Here is a 20493-nt window from a genome sequence, read left to right as displayed (position 1 = left end):
CTTCTGCATTTGGATGGAATGTCCTGAAGATATCAACTAGGTCCATGGGGTCTAATGTGTCATGTAAGGCTTGTGTTTCCCTGTTAATATTCTGTTTTGATGATTTGTCCATTGGTGTAAGTGAAATGTTAAAGTTCCCTACTAATGCTGTGTTACTGTCAATTACTCCTTTTATGTCTGTTAATGTTTGCCTTATGTATTGAGGTGCTCCTATGTTAGGTACACAAATATTTACAATTATTTTATCTTCTTCTTGAATTGATCTCTTGATCATTATGTAGGATCCTTCCTTATTTATTCTGATATTCTTTAAGTTCTATTTTGTCTGATATGAGAATTACTACTCTGTCTCTCTCTTGATGTCTAACTGTGTGGAATATCTCTTTCCATCCTCTCACTTTCAGTTTCTATGTGTCTCTAGGTCTAAAGTGAGTTTTTTGTGGACAGCACATATATGGGTCTTGTTTTTGTATCCATTGAGCCAGTCTGTGTTTTTTGGATTAACTCATTTATATTTACAGTAATTACTGATACATATGTTCCTATTATACTGTATATATCTATATATACTGATATATATGCTCCTATTGACCTAACAGGAGCAGAAGATATTAAGAAGAGATGGCAAGAATACACAGAAGAACTATACAAAAAAGATCTTAATGATCCAGATAACCACGATGATGTGATCACTCACCTAGAGCCAGACATCCTGGGATGCAAAGTCAAGTGGGCCTTAGGAAGCATCAGTATGAACAGAGCTAGTGGAGGTGATGGAATTCCAATTGAGCAATTTCAAATCCTAAAAGATGATGCTATGAAAGTGCTGCACTCAATATGGCAGCAAATTTGGAAAACTCAGCAGAAGCCACAGGATTGGAAAAGTCAGTTTTCATTCCAATCCCAAAGAAAGGCAATGCCAAAGAATGCTCAAACTACGACACAATTGCACTCATCTCACATGCTAGTAAAATAATGCTCAAAATTCTCCAAGCCAGGCTTCAGCAATACATGAACCATGAACTTGCAAGTGTTCAAGCTAGATTAAGAAACAGCAGAGGAACCAGAGATCAAATTGCCAATATCCACTGGATCATCAAAAAAGCAAGAGAGTTCCAAAAAAACATCTACTTCTGCTCTTAATGACTATGCCAAAGCCTTTGACTGTGTGGATCACAACAAACTGCGGAAAATTCTTAAGAGATGGGAATAACAGACCACCTTAACTATCTCCTCAGAAACCTGTATGCAGGCCAAGAAACAACAGTTAGAACCAGACATGGAATAACAGACTAGTTCCAAATAGGAAAAGGAGTACGTCAAGGCTATATATTGTCACTCTGTTTATTTAACTTATATGCAGAGTACATCATGCGAAATGCCGGGCTGGATGAAGCACAAGCTGGAATTGAGATTGCAGGAAGAAATATCAATAACCTCAGATATGCAGATGACACCACCCTTATAGCAGAAAGTGAAGAAGAACTAAAGAGCCTCTTGATGAAAGTCAGAGAGGAGAGTAAAAAAGGCTTAAAACTCAACATTCAAAAATCGAAGATCATGGCATCCAGTCCCATCATTTCCTAGCAAATAGATGGGGAAACAGTGAAAATAGTGACAGACTTTATTTTCTTGGGCTCCAAAATCACTGCAGATTGTGACTGCAGCCATGAAATTAAAAGATGCTTGCTCCTTGGAAGGAAAGCTATGACCAACCTGCTGCTGCTAAGTCACTTCAGTCGTGTCCGACTCTGTGCGACCCCATAGACAGCAGCCCACCAGGCTCCCCCACCCCTGGGATTCTCCAGGCAAGAACACTGGAGTGGGTTGCCATTTCCTTCTCCAATGCATGAAAGTGAAAAGCCAAAGTGAAGTCGCCCAGTCGCGTCTGACTCCTCACGACCCCATGGACTGCAGCCTACCAGGCTCCTCCATCCATGGGATCTTCCAGGCAAGAGTACTGTAGTGGGTTGCCACTGCCTTCTCCAACCTAGACAGCATATTAAAAAGCAGAAACATTATTTGTCGACAAATGTCCATCTAGTCAAAGCTACTGGTTTTTCCAGTAGTCATGTACGGATGTGAGATTTGGAGTATAAAGAAAGCTCAGTGCCTAAGAATTAATGCTTTTGAACCGAGGTGTTGGAGAAGACTCTTGAGAGTCCCTTGGACTGCAAGAAGATCCAACCAGTCCATTCTAAAGGAAATCTGTCGTGAGTATTCATTGGAAGGACTGATGCTGAAGCTGAAACTCCAATACTTTGGCCACCTGATACAAAGAACTGACTCACTGGAAAAGACCGTGATGCTGGGAAAGATTGAAGGCAGGAGGGGAAGGGGACAACAGAGGATGAGATGGTTGGATGGCATCAGTGACTCAATGGACATGTGTTTGAGCAAGCTCTGAGAGTTGGTGATGGACAGGAAAGCCTGGTGTGCTGCAGTCCACAGGATTGTGAAGAGTCAGACATGACAGAGTGAACTGAACTGATATTACTATCGGCATTTTCTTAATTGCTTTTCGTTTGTTTTTGTAGGTCTTTTCCTTGTGTTTCCAGCCTATAGAAGTCCCTTTAACATTTGCTGTAATGCTGGTTCGGTGGGGCTAAATGCTCTTAACTTTGTCTTGTCTGTAAAGTTTTTGATTTCTTCAACAATTTTGAATGATATCCTTGTTGGGTAGGGTATCCTTGGCTGTAGATTTTTCCCTTTCAGTACTTTAAATATATTCTGCCATTCCCTTCCGGCCTGTAGAGTTTCTGCTGAAGGATCAGCTGTTAATTGTATGTGGCTTCTTTTGCATGTTACTTGTCACTTTCCCTTGCTGCTTTTAATATTCTTTCTTTGCGTTTAATCTGTTACTCTGATTAGTATGTGTCTTTGTGTGTTTCTCCTTGGGTTTATCCTTTATGGGGCTCTCTGCACTTCTTGGAGCTGACTATTTCCTTTCCCATGTTAGGGAAATTTTCAACTATAATCTCTTCAAAATATTTCTCAGATCCTTTCTCTTACTTTTCTTCTCTGGAACCTCTATAATTTGAATTTAATATGATCATACATTTAATATCATCCCAGAGGTCTCCGGGACTATCCTCAATTCTTTTTTCTTTATTCTGCTTTTCAGCAGTTATTTTCACTGTTCTCTCTTCCATCTCACGTATCCATCTTCTGTCCAGTAATTCTGCTACTGATTCCTTCCAGGGTATTTTTAATTTCAATAATTGTATTGTTTGTCTCTGTTTATTCTTTATTTATTCTAGCTCCTTGTTAAGTATGTTAACTGACTCTTGCACTCTGTTCTATTTTTGAGGTTTTAGGTAATCTTTACTACCATCACTCTGAATCCTTTTTCAAGTAGCTTGCCTATTTCTTCCTCGATCATTTGGTCTTGTGAGTTTTTACCTTGTTTCTTCATTTGCCTAATATTTCTGTGTTTTTACTCCAACTTACTGTGTTTGAGGTCCCCTTTCTCCAGGCTATATGGTTGTAGTTCTTCTTCCTTTTGGTCTCTGCCCTTGGTGCGTGAGGTTGGTTCAGTGGTTTGTTTAGGCTTCATGTTGGAGGGACTTGTGCCTACATTCTGGTCAGAGGAGGCAAGTTTTCTCCCTCTGGTGGGCAGGGCGGTGTGAGGTGGTATGTTTAGGCGTGTCTTTGGGAAGTCTGTCTGCAGATGATTAGGTTTGTGTGTATCTTGCTTGCTGTTTGGGTGAAGCATCCTATACTGAGTGCTGCTGGCAGTTGGGTGATGCTGGGTCTTGGATACACCTGGAGCCTTTGTAGGAGTTATCTATCACTAATTAATACTCCCTGGGATCAGGAGTTTTCTGGCAATTTAGTGCCCTGAACTCAGCACTCCCACCCCAGAGGCTCAGGCCCCATCACTGGCCGGGGAAGCGAGATCCCACTAACTGCTTGTTATGGCATTAAAGCTGATTAAAACAAACACAATAAAACAAAAAACAAAATAAAAATTTTAAAATTTCTAGAAACAAATGACCATGAAAACACAATGACTCAAAACCTACAGGATGCAACAAAAGCAGTTCTAAGAGGGAAATTTATAGCAAAACAATCCAATCTCAAGACACAAGAAAAACCATAAAGTACGAAACCTAACTTTACCCTAAAACAACAGAAACAAGAACCAAAAAAACCCCAAAGCTAGTGTGAGGATAGAAATCATAAAAATCAGAACAGAAATAAACAGAAAAGAAACGAAGGAGACAAAAGTAAAGATTAATAAAACTAAAAGCTGGTTGTTTAAGATAGATAAAGTTACAGATCATTAGTCAGATTCATCAAGAAAAAAGGGGAGAAGACTCAAATCAACAAAATTAAAAATGAAAAAGGAGAGGTTACAACAGACAATGCAGAGATACAAAGAATCCCAAGAGACCATTATGAGCAACTATATGCCAATAAAAAGACAACCTGGAAGAAATGGACAGATTCTTAGAACACTTCAACCTTCCAAGACTGAACCAGGAAGAAACAGAAATCATGAACAAGTCAGTCAGTCACAGCACTGAAATTAAATTTGTGATCAAAAATCTCCAAAAACAAAAGCCTTGGAGCAGATAGCTTCAAGGCGAATTCTGTCAAATGTTTAGAGACAAACTAATGCCTATCCTCAAATTCTTCCAAAAAAATGAAGGGGAAGGAACACTTTCAAACTTATTCTATGAGGTCACCATCACCGTGATACCAAAACCAGATAAAGACATCACAAAAAAAGAAAATTACAGGTCAATATCACTGATGAACATAGATGGAAAAATCCTCAATAAAATTCTAGCAAACAGAATCCAACAACACATTAAAAGAACCATACACCATGATCAAGTTGGGTTTGTCCAAGAGATGCAAGAATTCTTCAATATCTGCAAATCAATCAATGTGATATACCATATCAACATATTTAAATATAAAAGTCATATGATAATCATAATAGATGCAGAAAAAGCTTTTGACAAAATTTAGCACCCATGTATGATAAAAATTCTTCAGAATGGGCATAGATAAATACAATATAATAAAGGCCATATTTAATAAACTCACAACAAACATTATTCTCAATGGTGAAAAACAAAGTATTTCCTCTAAGATCAGGAAAAAGACAAAACTGCCCACTCTCATCACTATAATTCAACATAGTTTTGGAAGTCCTAGTCATGGCAATCAGAGAAGGAAAAGAAAGAAAAGGAATCCAGACTGGAAAAGAAGAAGTAAAACTCTCACTGTTTGCAGATAATATGATGTTATATAAAGAAAATCCTAAGGATACTATCAGAAAGTTACTGGAGCTTATCAGTGAATTGCCATGGATAGAATCTCCACAGCAATGTTGAATATAAATAGCAAGAAGAAATATTCTTTTTTTTGTTTCTAGTCCTATGAGGAAAGGATCCCCTGGAAAAGAGAATGGCTATCTACTCCAATATCCTCGCCTGGAGAATTCTATGGACCAAAGGGCATGGTGGGCTACACTCCATGGGATAGCAAGGACTTGGACACTACTGGGTGACTAAGCAGACACACAGACAATCAGTGAATTTAGTAAAGTCACAGGATACAAAATCAATACACAGAAACCACTTGCATTCCTATACATTAACAATGAAAAATCAGAAAGAAAATTAAGGAATCAATCCCATATACCACTGCAACAAAAAGAAAAAAAAATCTATGAATAAAATTATCTAGGGAGACAAAAGAGCTGTATACAGAAAACTGAAAGACACTGATGAAAGAAATCAAAGCTGACACAAACAGATGGAGAGATATACCATGTTCTTGGACTGGAAGAAACAATATTGTGAAAATGACCATACTACTCAAAGCAATCTACATATTCTAAGCAATCCCTATCAAATTACCAATGGCATTTTTCACAGAACTAGAACAAAAAAAATTAATTTTTATGAAAACACAAAAGACCCCGAATATGCAAACAATCTTGAGAAAAAAGAACAGAGTTGGAAAAAATAAACCTTCCTGATTTTACACTATACTACAAAGCTACAGTCAACAAGACAGTATGGTACTGGCACGAAAACAGAAATATAGACCAATGGAACAAGATAGAAAGGCCAGAGATAAACCCGTGCACTTACGGGTACCTCATCTTTGACAGAGGAGGCAAGAATATACAATGGGGAAAAGACAGTCTCTTCAATAAGTGGTGCTAGGAAAACGAGACAGCTGTGTATGAAAGAATGAAATTAGAACACTTTCTAATACCATACACAAAGATAAACTTAAAAAGGACTAAAAACCTAAATGGAAGACCAGAGACCATCAAAATCTTAGAGGAAAACATATGCAGGACACTCTTTGACATAAATCACAGCAAGATCCTGTGATCCATCATCCAGGGTACAGATAAAACAATAAAAACTAAACAAGTGGGACCTAATTAGACTGAAAAGTTTTACACAGCAAAGGAAACTACCAGTTCAGTTCAGTCACTCAGTCGTGCCTGACTCTTTATGACCCTATGGACTGCAGCACACCAGGCTTCCCTGTTCATCACCAATTCCTGGACTTTACTCAAACTCATGTCCATTGAATCAGTGATGCCATCCAACCATCTCATCCTCTGTCATCCCCTTATCCTCCCACTTCAATCTTTCCCAGCATCAGGGTTTTTTTCCAGTGAGTCAATTCTTCACTTCAGATGGCCAAAGTATTGGAGTCTCAGCTTCAGCATCAGTCCTTTCAATGAATATTCAGGACTGATTTCCTGTAGGATGGACTGGTTGGATCTCCTTGCAGTCCAAGGGACTCTCAAGAATTCTCTCCAGCACCACAGTTCAAAAGCATCAATTCTTTGACACTCAGCCTTCTTTATGGGCCAACTCTTACAACCATACATGACTACTGGAAAAACCATAGCTTTGACTAGATGGACCTTCATCGGCAAAGTAATATCTCTGCTTTATAATATGCTGTCTAGGTTGGTCATAGCTTTTCTTCCAAGTAGCAAGCTTCTTTTAATTTCATGACTGCAGTCACCATCTGCAGTGCTTTCGGAGCCCAAGAAAAGAAAGTCTGTCACTGTTTCCATTGTTTCCTCATCTATTTATCATGAAGTGATGGGACTGGATGCTATGATCTTTGTTTTTTGAATGCTGAGTTTTAAGCCAACTTTTTCATTCTCCTCTTTAACTTTCATCAAGAGGCTCTTTAGTTCCTATTCCCTTTCAGCCATAAGGGTGGTATCATCTGCATATCTGAGGTTATTGATATTTCTCATTGCAACCTTGATTCCAGCTTGTGCTTTATCCAACCTGGCACTTTGCATGATGTACTCTGTATATAAGTTAAATAAGCAAATTGAGTGAAGCTGTCCGACTCTGCAACCCCATGGAATATAGTCTCCAGGCCAGAATACTGGAGTGGGCAGCCTATTCCTTCTCCAGGGTATCTTCCCAATACAGGGATCAAATCTGGGTCTCCCGCACGGCAGGTGGATTCTTTATCAGTTGAGCCACAGGAAAGCCCAAGAATACTGGAGTGGGTAGCCTATCCCTTCTCCAGCAGATCTTCTTGACTCAGGAATCAAGCCAGGGTCTTCTGCATTGCAGGTGGATTCTTTACCAACTGAACTATCAGGGAAGTCCAAAGTGGAAGTCACTCAGTTGTGTCCAGCTCTTTGTGACCCATTAGACTGTGCAGTCCATGGAATTTGAAATTCTAAGCAAAAGGTGACAATATACAGCCTTGACATACTCCTTTCCCAGTTTGGAACCAGTCCATTGTTCCATGTCCAGATCTATCTGCTGCTTCTCGACTTGCATACAGATTTCTCAGGAGGCAGGTAAGGTGGTCTGGTATTCCCATTACCTTCTTCCAACAACACAAGGGACAAGTCTATATATACATGGACACCACCAGCTGGTCAATACCAAAATCAGATTGATTCTATTATTTGCAGCCGAAGATGGATAAGCTCTGTACAGTCAGAAAATATAAGACCAGGAGCTGACTGTGGCTCAGATTATGAACTCCTTATTGCAAAATTCAGACTTAAATTGAATAAAGTAGGGAAAACCACTAGACCATTCAGGTATGACCTAAATCAAATCCCCTATAGTTATACAGTGGAAATGAGAAATAGATTCAAGGGATTACATGTGATAGATAGAGTGCCTAAAGAACTATGGACAGAGGTTTGTAACATTGTACAGGAGGTGGTGATCAAAATCATCCCTAAGAAGTAGAAATGCAAAAGGGCAAAATGGTTGTCTGAGGAGGCCTTACAAATAGCTGAGAAGAGGAGAGAAGTGAAACGCAAAGGATAAAAGGAAAGATATACTCATTTGAACACAGAGTTCCAAAGAATAGCAAGGAGAGATAAGAAAGCCTTCCTAGGTGATCAATGCGAAGAATAGAGGAAAACAATAGAGTGGGAAAAACTAGAGATCTCTTCAAGAAAATTAGAGATACCAAGGGAACATTTCATGCAAAGATGGACACAATAAAGGACAGAAATGGTATGGACCTAACAGAAGCAGAAGATATTAAGAAGTGGCAAGAATACACAGAACTATAAAAAAAAAATCTTCATGACCCAGATAACCACGATGGTGTGATCACTCACCCAGAGCCAGACATCCTGGTGTCAAGTGGACCTAAGGAAATATGGCTCACTACGAACAAAGCTAGTGGAGGTGATGGAATTCCAGCTGAGCTAATTCAAATCCTAAAAGATGATGCTGTGAAAAGTGCTGCACTTAATAGGCCAGCAAATTTGGAAAACTCAGCAGTGGCCACAGGACTGGAAAAGATCAGTTTTCATTCTAATCCCAAAGAATGGCAAGGCCAAAGAATGTTCAAACTACCACACAATTATACTCATCTCACACACTAGCAAAGTAATGCTCAAAATTCTCCAATCTAGGCTTCAACAGTACATGAACCAAGAACTTCCAGATGTGCAAGCTGAATTTAGAAAAGGCAGAGGAACCAGAGATCAAATTGCCAACATCTGTTGGATTATAGAAAAATCAAGAGAATTTCAGAAAAACATCCACTTCTGCTTCATTGGCTAAGCCAAAGCCTTTGCCTGTGAGTATCACAATAAACTGTGGAAAATTCTTAAAGGAAGCTATAAACAAGGTGCAAAGACAACCCTCAGAATGGTGGAAAATAACAGCAAATGAAACAACTGACAAAGGATTAATTTACAAAATACACAAGCAGCTCATGCAACTCAATACCAGAAATATAAACAGCCCAATCAAAAAGTGGGCCAAAGACCTAAACAGACATTTCTCCAAAGAATACATACAGACGACTAATAAACACATGAAAAGATGCTCAACATCACTCATTATTAGAGAAATGCAAATCCAAACTACAATGAGATGCAACCTCACACCAGTCAGAATGGCCATCATCAAAAAGTCTACAAACAATAAATGCTGGGAGGGTGTGGAGAAAATCTTCTTGCACTCTTGGTGGGAATATAAATTGATACAGCCACTATGGAGAACAGTATGGAGATTCCTTAAAAATCTAGGAATTAAACTATCATATGACCCAACAATCCCACTAGTGGGCATATACCCTGGGAAAATCATAACTGAAAAGGACACATGTACCCCAACGCTCACTGTAGCAGTATTTACAATAGCTAGCACATGAAAGCAACCTAGATGTCCATCGACAGATGAATGGATAAAGAAGTTTTGGTACATATGCACAATGGAATATCACTCAGCTATAAAAAGGAACACATTTGAGTCAGTTCTAACGAACTGGATAAACCTTGAGTCTATGATTCAGAATGAAATGTCAGAAAGAGAAAACCAAATATCATATATTAATGCATATACTTGGACTCTAGAAAGATGGTACTGATGAACCTATTTGCAGGGCAGCAATGGAGATGCAGACATAAGAACAGACTTGTGGACACAGTAGGCAAAGGAGTGTAAAGAGTACCATGGAAACATAAATATTACCATAAGAAAAATAGATAGCCAGGCAGAATTTTCTATATGATAAAATGAGCTCAAACTAGTGTTCTTTGACAACTTAGAGTGGTGGGATGGATTGGGAGGTGGGAGGGAGTTTCAAGAGGGAATGGACATATTTATACCTACGGCTGCTTCATATCGTTGTATGCCAAAAACCCACACATTATTGTAAAGCAATTATCCTCCAATTAAGTAGATAAATTTAAAAAAAAAGATGTGTCTGGTCAGCCAGGCTGCGAAGAGACATGGATGATCATGCCTGGACCACAGAGAGGCCTGGGGGTCTGGGAGAAGGAGAGCAAAGGATCAGCACGGCCTTCAGAGATCTCCCGCGCCCACGACTCTGCACTTCCCGGCACCCTCTTCTCACCTAGGAGCCCTCAGCATCAGGATGGTGGCAGGCAAGCAGATCTTGCAGGATGAAGCAACTCAACAGAGGAAAGGCCACATCCCACAAAGGCAAGTCTGAAATATGCCCCGTAGGGACCACAGTGAGGCGGCAGCTGCTTCTGTTAGAGAAGAAGCCTGCTTTCCCAGATCCTCCTGCCTCAAGAGTTGTCTTCAGTTCTCCTTGAGTGTGTCTTCCCCAAGCTGGAGGTGAGTGGGACCCTTCCCCCCACAGTAGCCTAACAGGGTGGGAGGGTCTACCTGGCATGATTATTTAAAAGTGTGTCCACTCGTCTGCTCCGTTGAGCTCCTGGCCAATACGGAGCCGCTTGGTGTGGCCTCACCCCTGCAGGAATCAGGACTGCCTTAGAATCGGGGTCACGGAAGCCCCCTCACCTGTGTCAGTAGGAACCCTGCAAAGTGCACAAACGACATGTCGGCGTCTCGGGCTTCAGTCTTAGAGCTCAGACGTGCAGAGAGCACCGTCATCCTTCGCTGTCAGCACCATCCTTCCTTGGTAAAGCACCCTCTCGGCAGACCCCCAGTACACTCACACACTGTGGACGTGCCTGTGTTTCCCCTGTGTCTCCCTGAAGGGCCAGAGCCCCCTCGCCCCCACGCAGGTCAGGGTAGAGAGAGGCAGTCACGTGATCGAGGGCAGGCCTCAGAGGCAGTGACACGTGGCTGAGGGAGCAGAGGGGGCCGTCCCCACAGCCCGGCCACCGACCTCCGCACAGGCCTCGCCCTGAGGGCCCCTCAGGCGCCAGCTGTGCTCCAAGCAGGTCCTCTAGCCTCGGTCGGTCCCACTTCTGACGGATGCCCTTTCTGCTTGTCTCCACAGCTGGGAATCCTGTCTGCGGAGCTGACTAGTGCACACTGAGCAATGCAGAGGGAGGCACTATTCATGGAGCCCCGAACTCCACTCAGCACCTCAGAGGTTCTTCAAATGAACCATTCAAATTTAACTTCGAAGTTTAAACTATTTTTAAATTGATCTGTTAAAAAACAGGGATTTAAACATTTATAGTAGTAGGCTACCTTTGGGGGCACACCTCTGGAGGACGTGAAGGAAGCATGAGGGAACCTTCTGGGGGCTGAGAACATTCCATATCTTACTATGAGTATTGCTCTGAGAGTACAGGGATATGATTACACAACAATGCGGGCCTACTTAATGCCACTGAACTATCCACTAAAAAATGGTTAGGATGGTCAATTTTATGTTATAACCACAATTTTAAAAAATAGATTAAAACTGGACTCAAAACAGTCCTTTAAAATTGTTTCAATAAATAAGAGATAAACTAGAAAACAAGTATAGGCATTAATGTTTTAAATCCATCAAGATTTGTATGCTTTACTTCCTGTAAGTTATATCCTAAATAAAACAACAAAGCAAAAAAAAAAAAAAAACACTACTACATACCAAATACAAAATGTTGATAAACCCCAAGCTTCCCCAGTTTCTCAAGGTACCAGACTATTTCATTTTCTAAAGGACTCAGGACAGCCCCTCCTACTACAGCTGGATTCTGAGATTTGAGGCAGCTGCTCAAAATCTCCTGGCATTGGCAACCGCATATCTATGTGATTCAGATTATTTTTCCACTCTGTGGGATGCTGGAATGACAAAATCATAGTGACAGATTATGGGTAGATAGGAGCCAGGATTAGGGAAAGACAGGGAAGGAAAGGGTGATTCAGGGCCAGCCTAAGGGAACTGTTTGGCAGGGACGAACCAGTTTTGCTCTTGATTGTTGAGGTGGATGGATGAATTTACACATGACAAAATGTCATGGAACAACAGGTAAAAGCAAACCCCAAAATGAATGAATGGAAAAATCAGTGAAACCTGAACAAGATCTGTAGTCTAGTTCACTGCGTCGTCCCAATCAGTTTCCTGGCTTTGGAAATCCACTACAGTTGGGTGAGATGTCACTATAAGAAGCCGAATGATTGATAAGAGACTTTCCTGTACTGTTTTGACAACTTAAAGAACTTCTATAATTATTTCACAAAATATGAAGGTAAAAAAAATATAGAAGTAAACTGGATGAGACTGCTGTAGGACTTCCATAAGCCCAGTGTTCAAATTATTATTTTCATCAAATGCACCCATTATTCTTACTGGCTAACTTGATACAAGTAAATTGTGACATATTAGGATAAATGTATACTAAATAAACACCATGTGGGTTTTGTGACTGTTTTTAAAGAAACTGACAGTATGTGGTTAAGTGTCAAATGAGTAACATTATGGATTGCACTGAATCCTCCCCGAAACCGTAAGTTGAAGCCACAACCCTCAGCGTGGAGATATTTGGGGACAGGGACTTTGAAGAGGTAATTAAGTTTAAATAAGATCATCAGAGTGGGGCTGTGATCGAAGATAAGTGGTGTCCTTTATAAAAAAGGAGGCTGGGGCACAGGCACACACAGAGAGAAGGCACGGAGGACCCTTCTCTCGAGCAGGGGATGGCCATCTGCAAGCCAAGCAGGGAGCTCCAGGAGACATCGACCCTGTGGACGTTCCCATTCTGAACTTCCAGCCTCCAGAACTGTGAGGCAGTAACTGTCTGTGTTTAAGCCTCCCAGTCGTGGTATTTTGCTATAACTGCCTAGCAGATGAATATAGGTCACACGGGGATGTGGTTTAGATGAGGGAAGGACGCATGAGAGAGCCAGCTGCTGTGCAGATATGATAGTGATACATTCAAAAAAAAATTAAAGCCGGCTCTAAATGACATAAAAGAAAACCATTTCATCAGATGCACACCAATTCAAAAATATTGGCGTCTATTCATTTGCATTCAATTTTATTCCCTCATTCAATTAACAGTGGTGACCCAGCCTCTCTAGCCCTGCTAAAGGACACAGCACACGAGTTAAAGCTGTCAGAGCTGACTTGTGAACACTGGGAAAGAGTAGACAGTCCTCCAGATAGCATATGCTTTGGCAGTCCCGGCAGGGGACTGCCAGAGGTGGACATACCCCAGTCCTCTCCAGTCCCAGTCAGACTCAGACGGGCATCAGCTAACCCTCTCTTGAAGCCTCCTGCACGCTGCATTTGTCTAGTAATTCCATTATGGAGACAGCTCCCAAATAACAAAGCATGGATTGGCTAGTTGGTTTTTAACACTTAGTTCTCAGACTTTAGAGGATTGATAAAGTATAGTATAAAAAAATCATTTTTAAATTCTGAAATGCGGCATAAATGCTAGCTATCATTCTACAAGATTTGGAAAGACCTTATAAGTGACCTTGTCCAAAGTGACCGTTTTATGGATTATGGAGATTTACTTAGGGCTTCCCATGTGGCTCAGCCAGTAAAGAATCGGCCTGCAATGCGGGAGACCTGGGTTTGATTCCTGGGTTGGGAAGATCCCCTGAAAAAGGAAATGGCAACCCACTCCAGTATTCTTGCCTGGAAAATCCCATGGACAGAGGAGCCTAGCAGGCTATTGTTCATGGGGTCGCAAGGAATAGGACTGAGTGACTTCACTTCACTGAAGGTCACCCAGCTCGTATGTGGCAGAGCCAAAGCAAAGGCTCGGGATTACCTGCTGCCAGGACTCAACGGGAAGCACAGGTTTGTAACATCTGCTGCTGCTGCTGCTAAGTTGTGTCAGTCGTGTCCGACTCTGTGAGACCCCATAGACAGCCTCCCACCAGGCTCCCCAATCCCTGGGATTCTCCAGGCAAGAACACTGGAGTGGGTTACCATTTCCTTTTCCAATGCATGAAAGTGAAAAGTGAAAGTGAAGTCACTCAGTCGTGTCTAACTCTTAGCGACCCCATGGACTGCAGCCCACCAGGCTCCTCCGTCCATGGGATTTTCCAGGTAAGAGTACTGGAGTGGGGTGCCATTGCCTGCTCTGTGTAACATCTGAATTCCACAATAATAGATATATTCAATTCTATACCATTTTCCTTCACTTTTCCTATAATTCAGTTCCAAACTGTACTTCCGATGGTTCAATATTTCAACCTCCTTGTGAATAGAAGTTTGTGCTACAGCAGACAAAACTGGCCACCCTCTTGGTATTTCCCCTTAACCAAGTACTCTATTCCTGCACCCAAAGACCAGTTCCAATTCAAAATCTATGAGAGGTCTAGAGCAAGCCAGACAAAACTGAGGACAGGAGAGAAAGAAAACAGCAAGTGAAGGGGAAACTGGGGAAGGTGGTATAGCCTGAAGGGCTGGGGGAGAGGGGATTGGTGTTTTCCTGTGTTACATGTCAGTATTGCTACCGTTCGAGCAGAAAGTGATGGGCCTGGTGCCAAGGATGGGAAATACACCATTCCCACCACCCTGCAGTCACATCTCACCTCTGAGGACACTTGGTGAAGCTTCTGTCTCATGACCATCATGTAACTCAGTGAGGTCCCCTTCCCACTGGTGATCAAGAGGCAACCCAGTGAGTCACCTCGGGGCAGCCTGGAGGCTCCTCCCCTGGGCTGCACTTTACATTTCTTCCTTATTAACCCTTTGTCTAGATGACTTCTGCCATAAGAAATTGCAAAACTTTGTAGGAAAGAAGAAAAGTAAAACAAAATCAAAGACCAAAGTTACCAAAAACAGAGGTAACAGGAAAAGCAGAGCTTCTCTAAGGATGGCGCTTTCAGACTGGAAGGGTTATCACGTCTCCACGTTATCAGAGACTATAGAGTTATTATTTTAACTCTAAACTTACCAACGGTGTCACAAGGTTCATCTTTGTGTACGCAGAAATCTGTCCTAAAAAAATTTTTAAAAAGACATAGTCAGGTGTGTGCAGTACCTCCAAGAATAAGAGAAGAAAACATGTCAGTTAATTTTGATTACTTGTCTTGCCAATAACAAAGTTATTACTTTGTCATGAATTATAATGAAAAATAATAACTAGCAGTGTGGGTTTTTTTTGCCAAGATTTCCAACTGATAGGCCCAGTAACCCCACATAAGACCCTGTTTTCATAACTAAACTATTCCACACATAACACTTAGTTGCTGGAAAGACTCCATCCAATGATGGAAGTTGCAGAAGACGATGCTTACCAAGTCATCGATCAGAGACAATTATTTGTCAGTATCATCACACTAATATTGACTTCCTAAGTTACTCTACTTGGGCAGGAACTGGTTTTATATGCTTGAATGACCATATATCACTTACATGAGAACACAACAAGAGAGTCATTTCTAAAAGTTATATTTTGGGACTTCCCAGGTGGTTCAGATGGTGAAGAGTATGCCTGCAATGCAGGAGAACCAGGTTTGATCCCCGGGTTGGGAAGATCCCCTAGAGAAGGGAATGGCAACCCACTCCAGTATCCTTGCCTGGAGAATCCCATGGACAGAGGAGCCTGGTGGGCTACAGTCCATGGGGTCATAATGAGTCGGACACAACTGAGCTGGTAACACATTGGGGGTCCAGTGGCTAAGACTCCACACTCCCCATGAGGGGGCTGGGGTTCAATCCCTGGTCAGGGAACTAAGATCCCACATGCTGCGTGGCGCAAACAAACAAAAAGTTATGTTCTTTAAAGCTCCCTAGGATCTCCCAGGTGCGTGGCTCTGTACAAATGAAAAGCAAAGATGCTTGAAATCTGGTATAGCCCTGGTTCTGCAGGTACCAGGGGCTCCATTTGGACCTTTCTTTCTGCCCATAAATGCCCACAGGTGGAAGCTAACCAGAGCACTTGCCCAAGACTCGGCGAGAACAGCAGTGCCTGGCCCCACGCTCATTCTCCCATGGGGACCTGTGGAAGCTCGGAGAAATCCCCCTCTCATCCACTCCAGTGAAGCTTCAGGCTGAAATTCGTTGTAAGGCACTTCTCATTTGACTTAAAAAAGCTCTCTGGGAAGAAAATCAGGGCCAGCCTGACGATGCGGGCACTAAGCAATGCTGAGAACGAAAGTGGTGTCCTGCCTGGGCTGTTCACCGCCTTCCCTTTCTGACAGTCCACCCCACTTCGGCATTCAATGTCCTCCATTCCTCTCCCACCTTCTATCAAAAAAATCTATTCTCAGGGAAGGGATCTCCCACTCACACCAGGGAAGATGACAAGAAGGCAGTGTAATACCATCAGCTTTCCTTTTCCCTCCCTCCAACCCACAGCACATTCTGTCCTATTTGTCTCCATAATGTAACCTGGGCTTCCCAGGTAGTGCAGTGGTGAAGAATCTGCTTGTCAATGCAGGAGATTCAAGAGACACAGCTTCAATCCCTGCATCAGGAAGATCCCCTGGAGGAGCAAATGGCAACCCGCTCCAGTATTCTTGCCAGGAGAATCCCATGGACGGAGGAGTCTGGAGGGCTATAGTCCATGGGGTCACAAAGAGTCGGACACAACTGAATGACTGAGCACAGAACAGAACAATGTAACCCATGCCTAACACCCCTCAGCAGTATGTGGCTGCCCACAGGAACGGAGCAAAACCTGCGTGTTCTCAGCACCAGCTCTGCTTCAGGCTGGCTTGAATGCTGTCAAAGATTCTACCGAGCCCCTAGACCATACAGTCCAGATCTGTAGGCGTGAAGATTCCACGTGGGGTTCTGAGGTACAAAATACCCTGGCCGAGCCACCGCCTCAGGCCTGCCAGGCACCCCAGACGTCCTGCGAGCCCAGAGGAAGGGGCAGCCGGCGGGGTGCGGCAGCTTGGAGGGGCGGCCCTAAAGCTGGGCACAGACAGCGGGAGGGAAATGGGCCAGGGCGCTTGGCAACCCACCTGAGTGCTGCTGACTGCACTTCTAATCTTTCACAATAAACATGTATTTTGGTAATCAATTTTAAAACGGTTTTATCAAAGGATAAAAGGAAGCCTTGAAGACCCCCATGCTTTTCACAACCCCCTCCAAAACCAAGGGAGCCTCCGTGGAAATGGAGATGGAATAACCATAGGGAAACAAAGACTCATGCCTTGCTTTTTTCTGTCAAAGATAACTTTCAGAAGACTAATTACAGGCAATAGAGAGTGGCAAGGAAGACGCAGAGGCAGAGAGGAAACCAAATAAAATTAGGGACATAAATATATTCACTGGCCTTGTATTTAACCAACCCCAACTCAACTTTCTTGACCTGACACTCCCCACTGGAATGTTCTGAGCATGTCACTCACACACACACACACAACCAGACTGGCGTGAGACCTCGCTCCAGGGTTTCCCAGAGCAAGCAACTGACAACTTAAAGTGTCATCCCATTGCCTCACTTGGGCAAAGGGAGAAAGGCTGTGTGGCCATTAACTCACAGGAGAGAACTGAACAGGCTGACAGGGCTGCTGAGGGAACTGGCCGCACCTCCTCCTGTCTGGCTCTCTGGCCAGCTTGGGGGAAGACGCTTAAAGGGCACGGTGAGTCCTCTTATCGCGGCCTCCCTGTAGGGAAATGGGTGGTCCCAAGTGACGGACCCTGCAGCATCCCCCGCTGCTTCTCCTGAGGAAGTAGGTTCACAGGGGGCCAAGTTCAATTAGAGGCCTGCTTTGAAAGGGTCACCAAAATCTGAATCTTCTCTCCCCTTCCTGTTCAAGGTCCTTTCTCAGAAAAGGAAAGTAAAGCCATCTGCCTGCAGGGGCAGCTTCATCTCTAGGTCCTCTGGCTCCTACGTGCCAGAAGGGCTGCAGGGGTCAATAGAGAAATGGAAAAGAAAAAATAAAAAAGTGAGGGTCCCAGTGCAGCTCTCCAGTCGTTACGTCAGCTCACACTCACATTCCACTGTTTCTACCTCAAGAAAAGGCTACGTGGATCTACAGGCCAGAGCGGGCTCCACGGGTGTCTGAGCTGTACCATCACACAGGCCCCTCACCCAGAAGCCTCCCGTCCCCCAACCTGCTTTAATGCTCTGCTCTCAGTGTCTTGAAATTCTTAACAATGTTTTAACATGTGATCCCATGCTTTCCTTCTGCACTAGGCACAAGTTACACAGCTAATCCTGTACATCACCTATTGCCTGGCATATAGTTGGGGTTTAATAAGTACTGACTCCTTTATGAAATGACTGGCATACATTTCCAGGCCACTTTCAACATGCCTTATCAGCTCCCTCGTGGCCTTATCTTTCCCCAGTGTTTAAAAATGTTAACGCCACAGGTACCTACCGATCTGTCCCTTGAGCAAGACCAAAGGCTGAGAGAAGACCATCCCTGGGGCTGGGAAGGGACTGGGTGGAGTCACATGGGAAGAGAAAGGGGGAGGGACAGCTGGACACGTCCCAGGGTCATGCTCTGGGCTGGCCACACGTGTCCCTACAGCTATTTTCCAGGAGCACAGACCTGGGTCTTGGGGGTAAAACTCCTGGCATTCTGGAGGAGATGTGGAGCCAAAGGTGAGGCCACGACAGGTGTGAAGCTCCCTGAGGCCCAGTCTGTGCGGGTCCCGCCTGGGCCCCAGGCTCAGTCTACTGAGAGGTCCTTGCTGGCCCCACACGGCTGCAGCTGCTGGAGACACAGCACCCACCACTCCTGTCTCAGCAGCTTCTGCTCGATGTGATGTCATGCTCCCTTCTCAGCGGCTGGCCATCGGTACGGCTGGTGGGCGCCCAGGAAGATATGCTCTCGGGCTCAGCCACAGCCCAGATGGAAAACAAAAGGCAAAGAAACCACACCGGCCAGCCCCAGGACTGGAGGATGCCGGCCCCTGAATACGGCCAGCCTGCACGGCCTCCTGTTAGACCCTCAGTGCAGATTACTCTGGGGGGAAGGGCCGCTGGTCCAGAGCGGCAGCTGCCTTGCACCTGATTTCCCTGTGAAGATGTCAGCCCATCAGTATCCCCGCCCAGGGAACCGCAGCTCACACCCTCTGATTTCTAAACGGTGCGGCTCAGTCCCATGGGCTTCCAGCCCCAGCTCTGTGGCTGCCACCCTGTCCTCGTAGGAGGGCTTCAGTGTAACGTCTCTGAGGACCCAGGAGATGGACAGCACCATTGGTTTAGTCCAGCAGCCCCACGGAAGTGAGAGGGACCAAGATTGCTCGAAAAGGAGAGAGGCAACGCCGGCAGGGCCGAGGCCTCTGCATCTCTTCGGCCTGCCGCTGAAGACACCTTGCCTTCCTAGGCCACCAGACATCTTCCTCACCGGCACCCACAACCCGTCTGCAATCAGGACCCCCACCTCCAATGTGCTTAGTTAGGAAAGCTCATTTTAAAAGATTGTTACTGTCATAAAGTAAGTTCTACGACAGCAAAACTTAGCATCTTACCCATTTTTAAGAGTACATTCTGCAGTGACAGGTACACTCACATTGTTCTGCAACATCTCCAGAACTCGTGGAAGAGTGAGCTTCTGTATCCATTAAACACCTCCCTGTTCCATTCTCCCCGCAGCTCCTGGCCACTAACCATTTCTGTCTAAATGAATTTAACCTTTCTCGGTATGTCATACAAGTGGGATCACAAAGGATTTGTCCTCTTATGACTAGCTTATTTCACTCAGCAAAATAGCCTCCAGGTTCATCTATGCGGTAACCGGTGTTAGAATTTCCTTCCTTCTTAAGGTGGAATAATATTCCATGTGTTGGAATACAAACAGCAACAAACACCAGACCCCGCATTTTGTTTATCCATTTCTCCACTGATGGACACTTGGGCTGCTCCCACAGTTTACCTATCATTAGTAAGGCCCCTGAATATGGCCTGTTGTTATGAATAGAGGTGTATGAATACATCTTTAAAACTGTGCTTTCAGTGCTTTCAGAAGTGAAATTGCTAGATCATATGGTAGCTCTATTTTTAATTTTTCGAGGAACTGCCATACTGTTCTCCACAGAGGCTGCACCGTTTTACATTCCCACCAGCAGGGCACAAGGGTTCCAATGCTTCCACATCCTCGCCAACACTTGTTCTGTTGTCTGGTGTTTTGTTTTAATAATAGGCATCCTAACGTGTGTGAGGTGTAAAGAAGAACATTTTTATGCAAGATATTTCCAGTATGGTAAATAAGCTGTTGGGACACAGGAAAAAGAGAAAGGAGAAAGCTGAATGGGAAGCATTCTGAGGCTGAGGGTGCATTCAGACTCTCTCATGGCGTTTTGTAAAAAGGCTAATCCAGAAGCTTTGTCAGCACTAACTTTGGTAACATCTATTGCCTCTGATAAAAAGGCTATTTGTTCCCAAACCAAAACCACTTACAAGTATTTTCTCCCCTA

At 43.6% G+C, this 20493-nt stretch overlaps 1 protein-coding gene across 2 annotated transcripts in view; it reads right to left on the bottom strand.

Moving 5' to 3' along the window:
* Positions 1–20493, bottom strand: part of ADAMTS17 (ADAM metallopeptidase with thrombospondin type 1 motif 17) — a 390832-nt gene that overhangs the window by 272472 nt on the left and 97867 nt on the right. For both annotated transcript variants that reach the window (XM_018066305.1, XM_018066306.1), the window contains exon 7: positions 15065–15108. In XM_018066305.1, coding sequence (XP_017921794.1) covers positions 15065–15108 — 44 coding nt within the window. The remainder of the gene's footprint in view (positions 1–15064; positions 15109–20493) is intronic.

Source organism: Capra hircus, chromosome 21 (assembly GCF_001704415.2).
Source record: "Capra hircus breed San Clemente chromosome 21, ASM170441v1, whole genome shotgun sequence".
In the NCBI taxonomy this organism is placed as follows: Eukaryota; Metazoa; Chordata; class Mammalia; order Artiodactyla; family Bovidae; genus Capra; species Capra hircus.
This window is presented reverse-complemented; position numbering and strand designations above follow the sequence as displayed.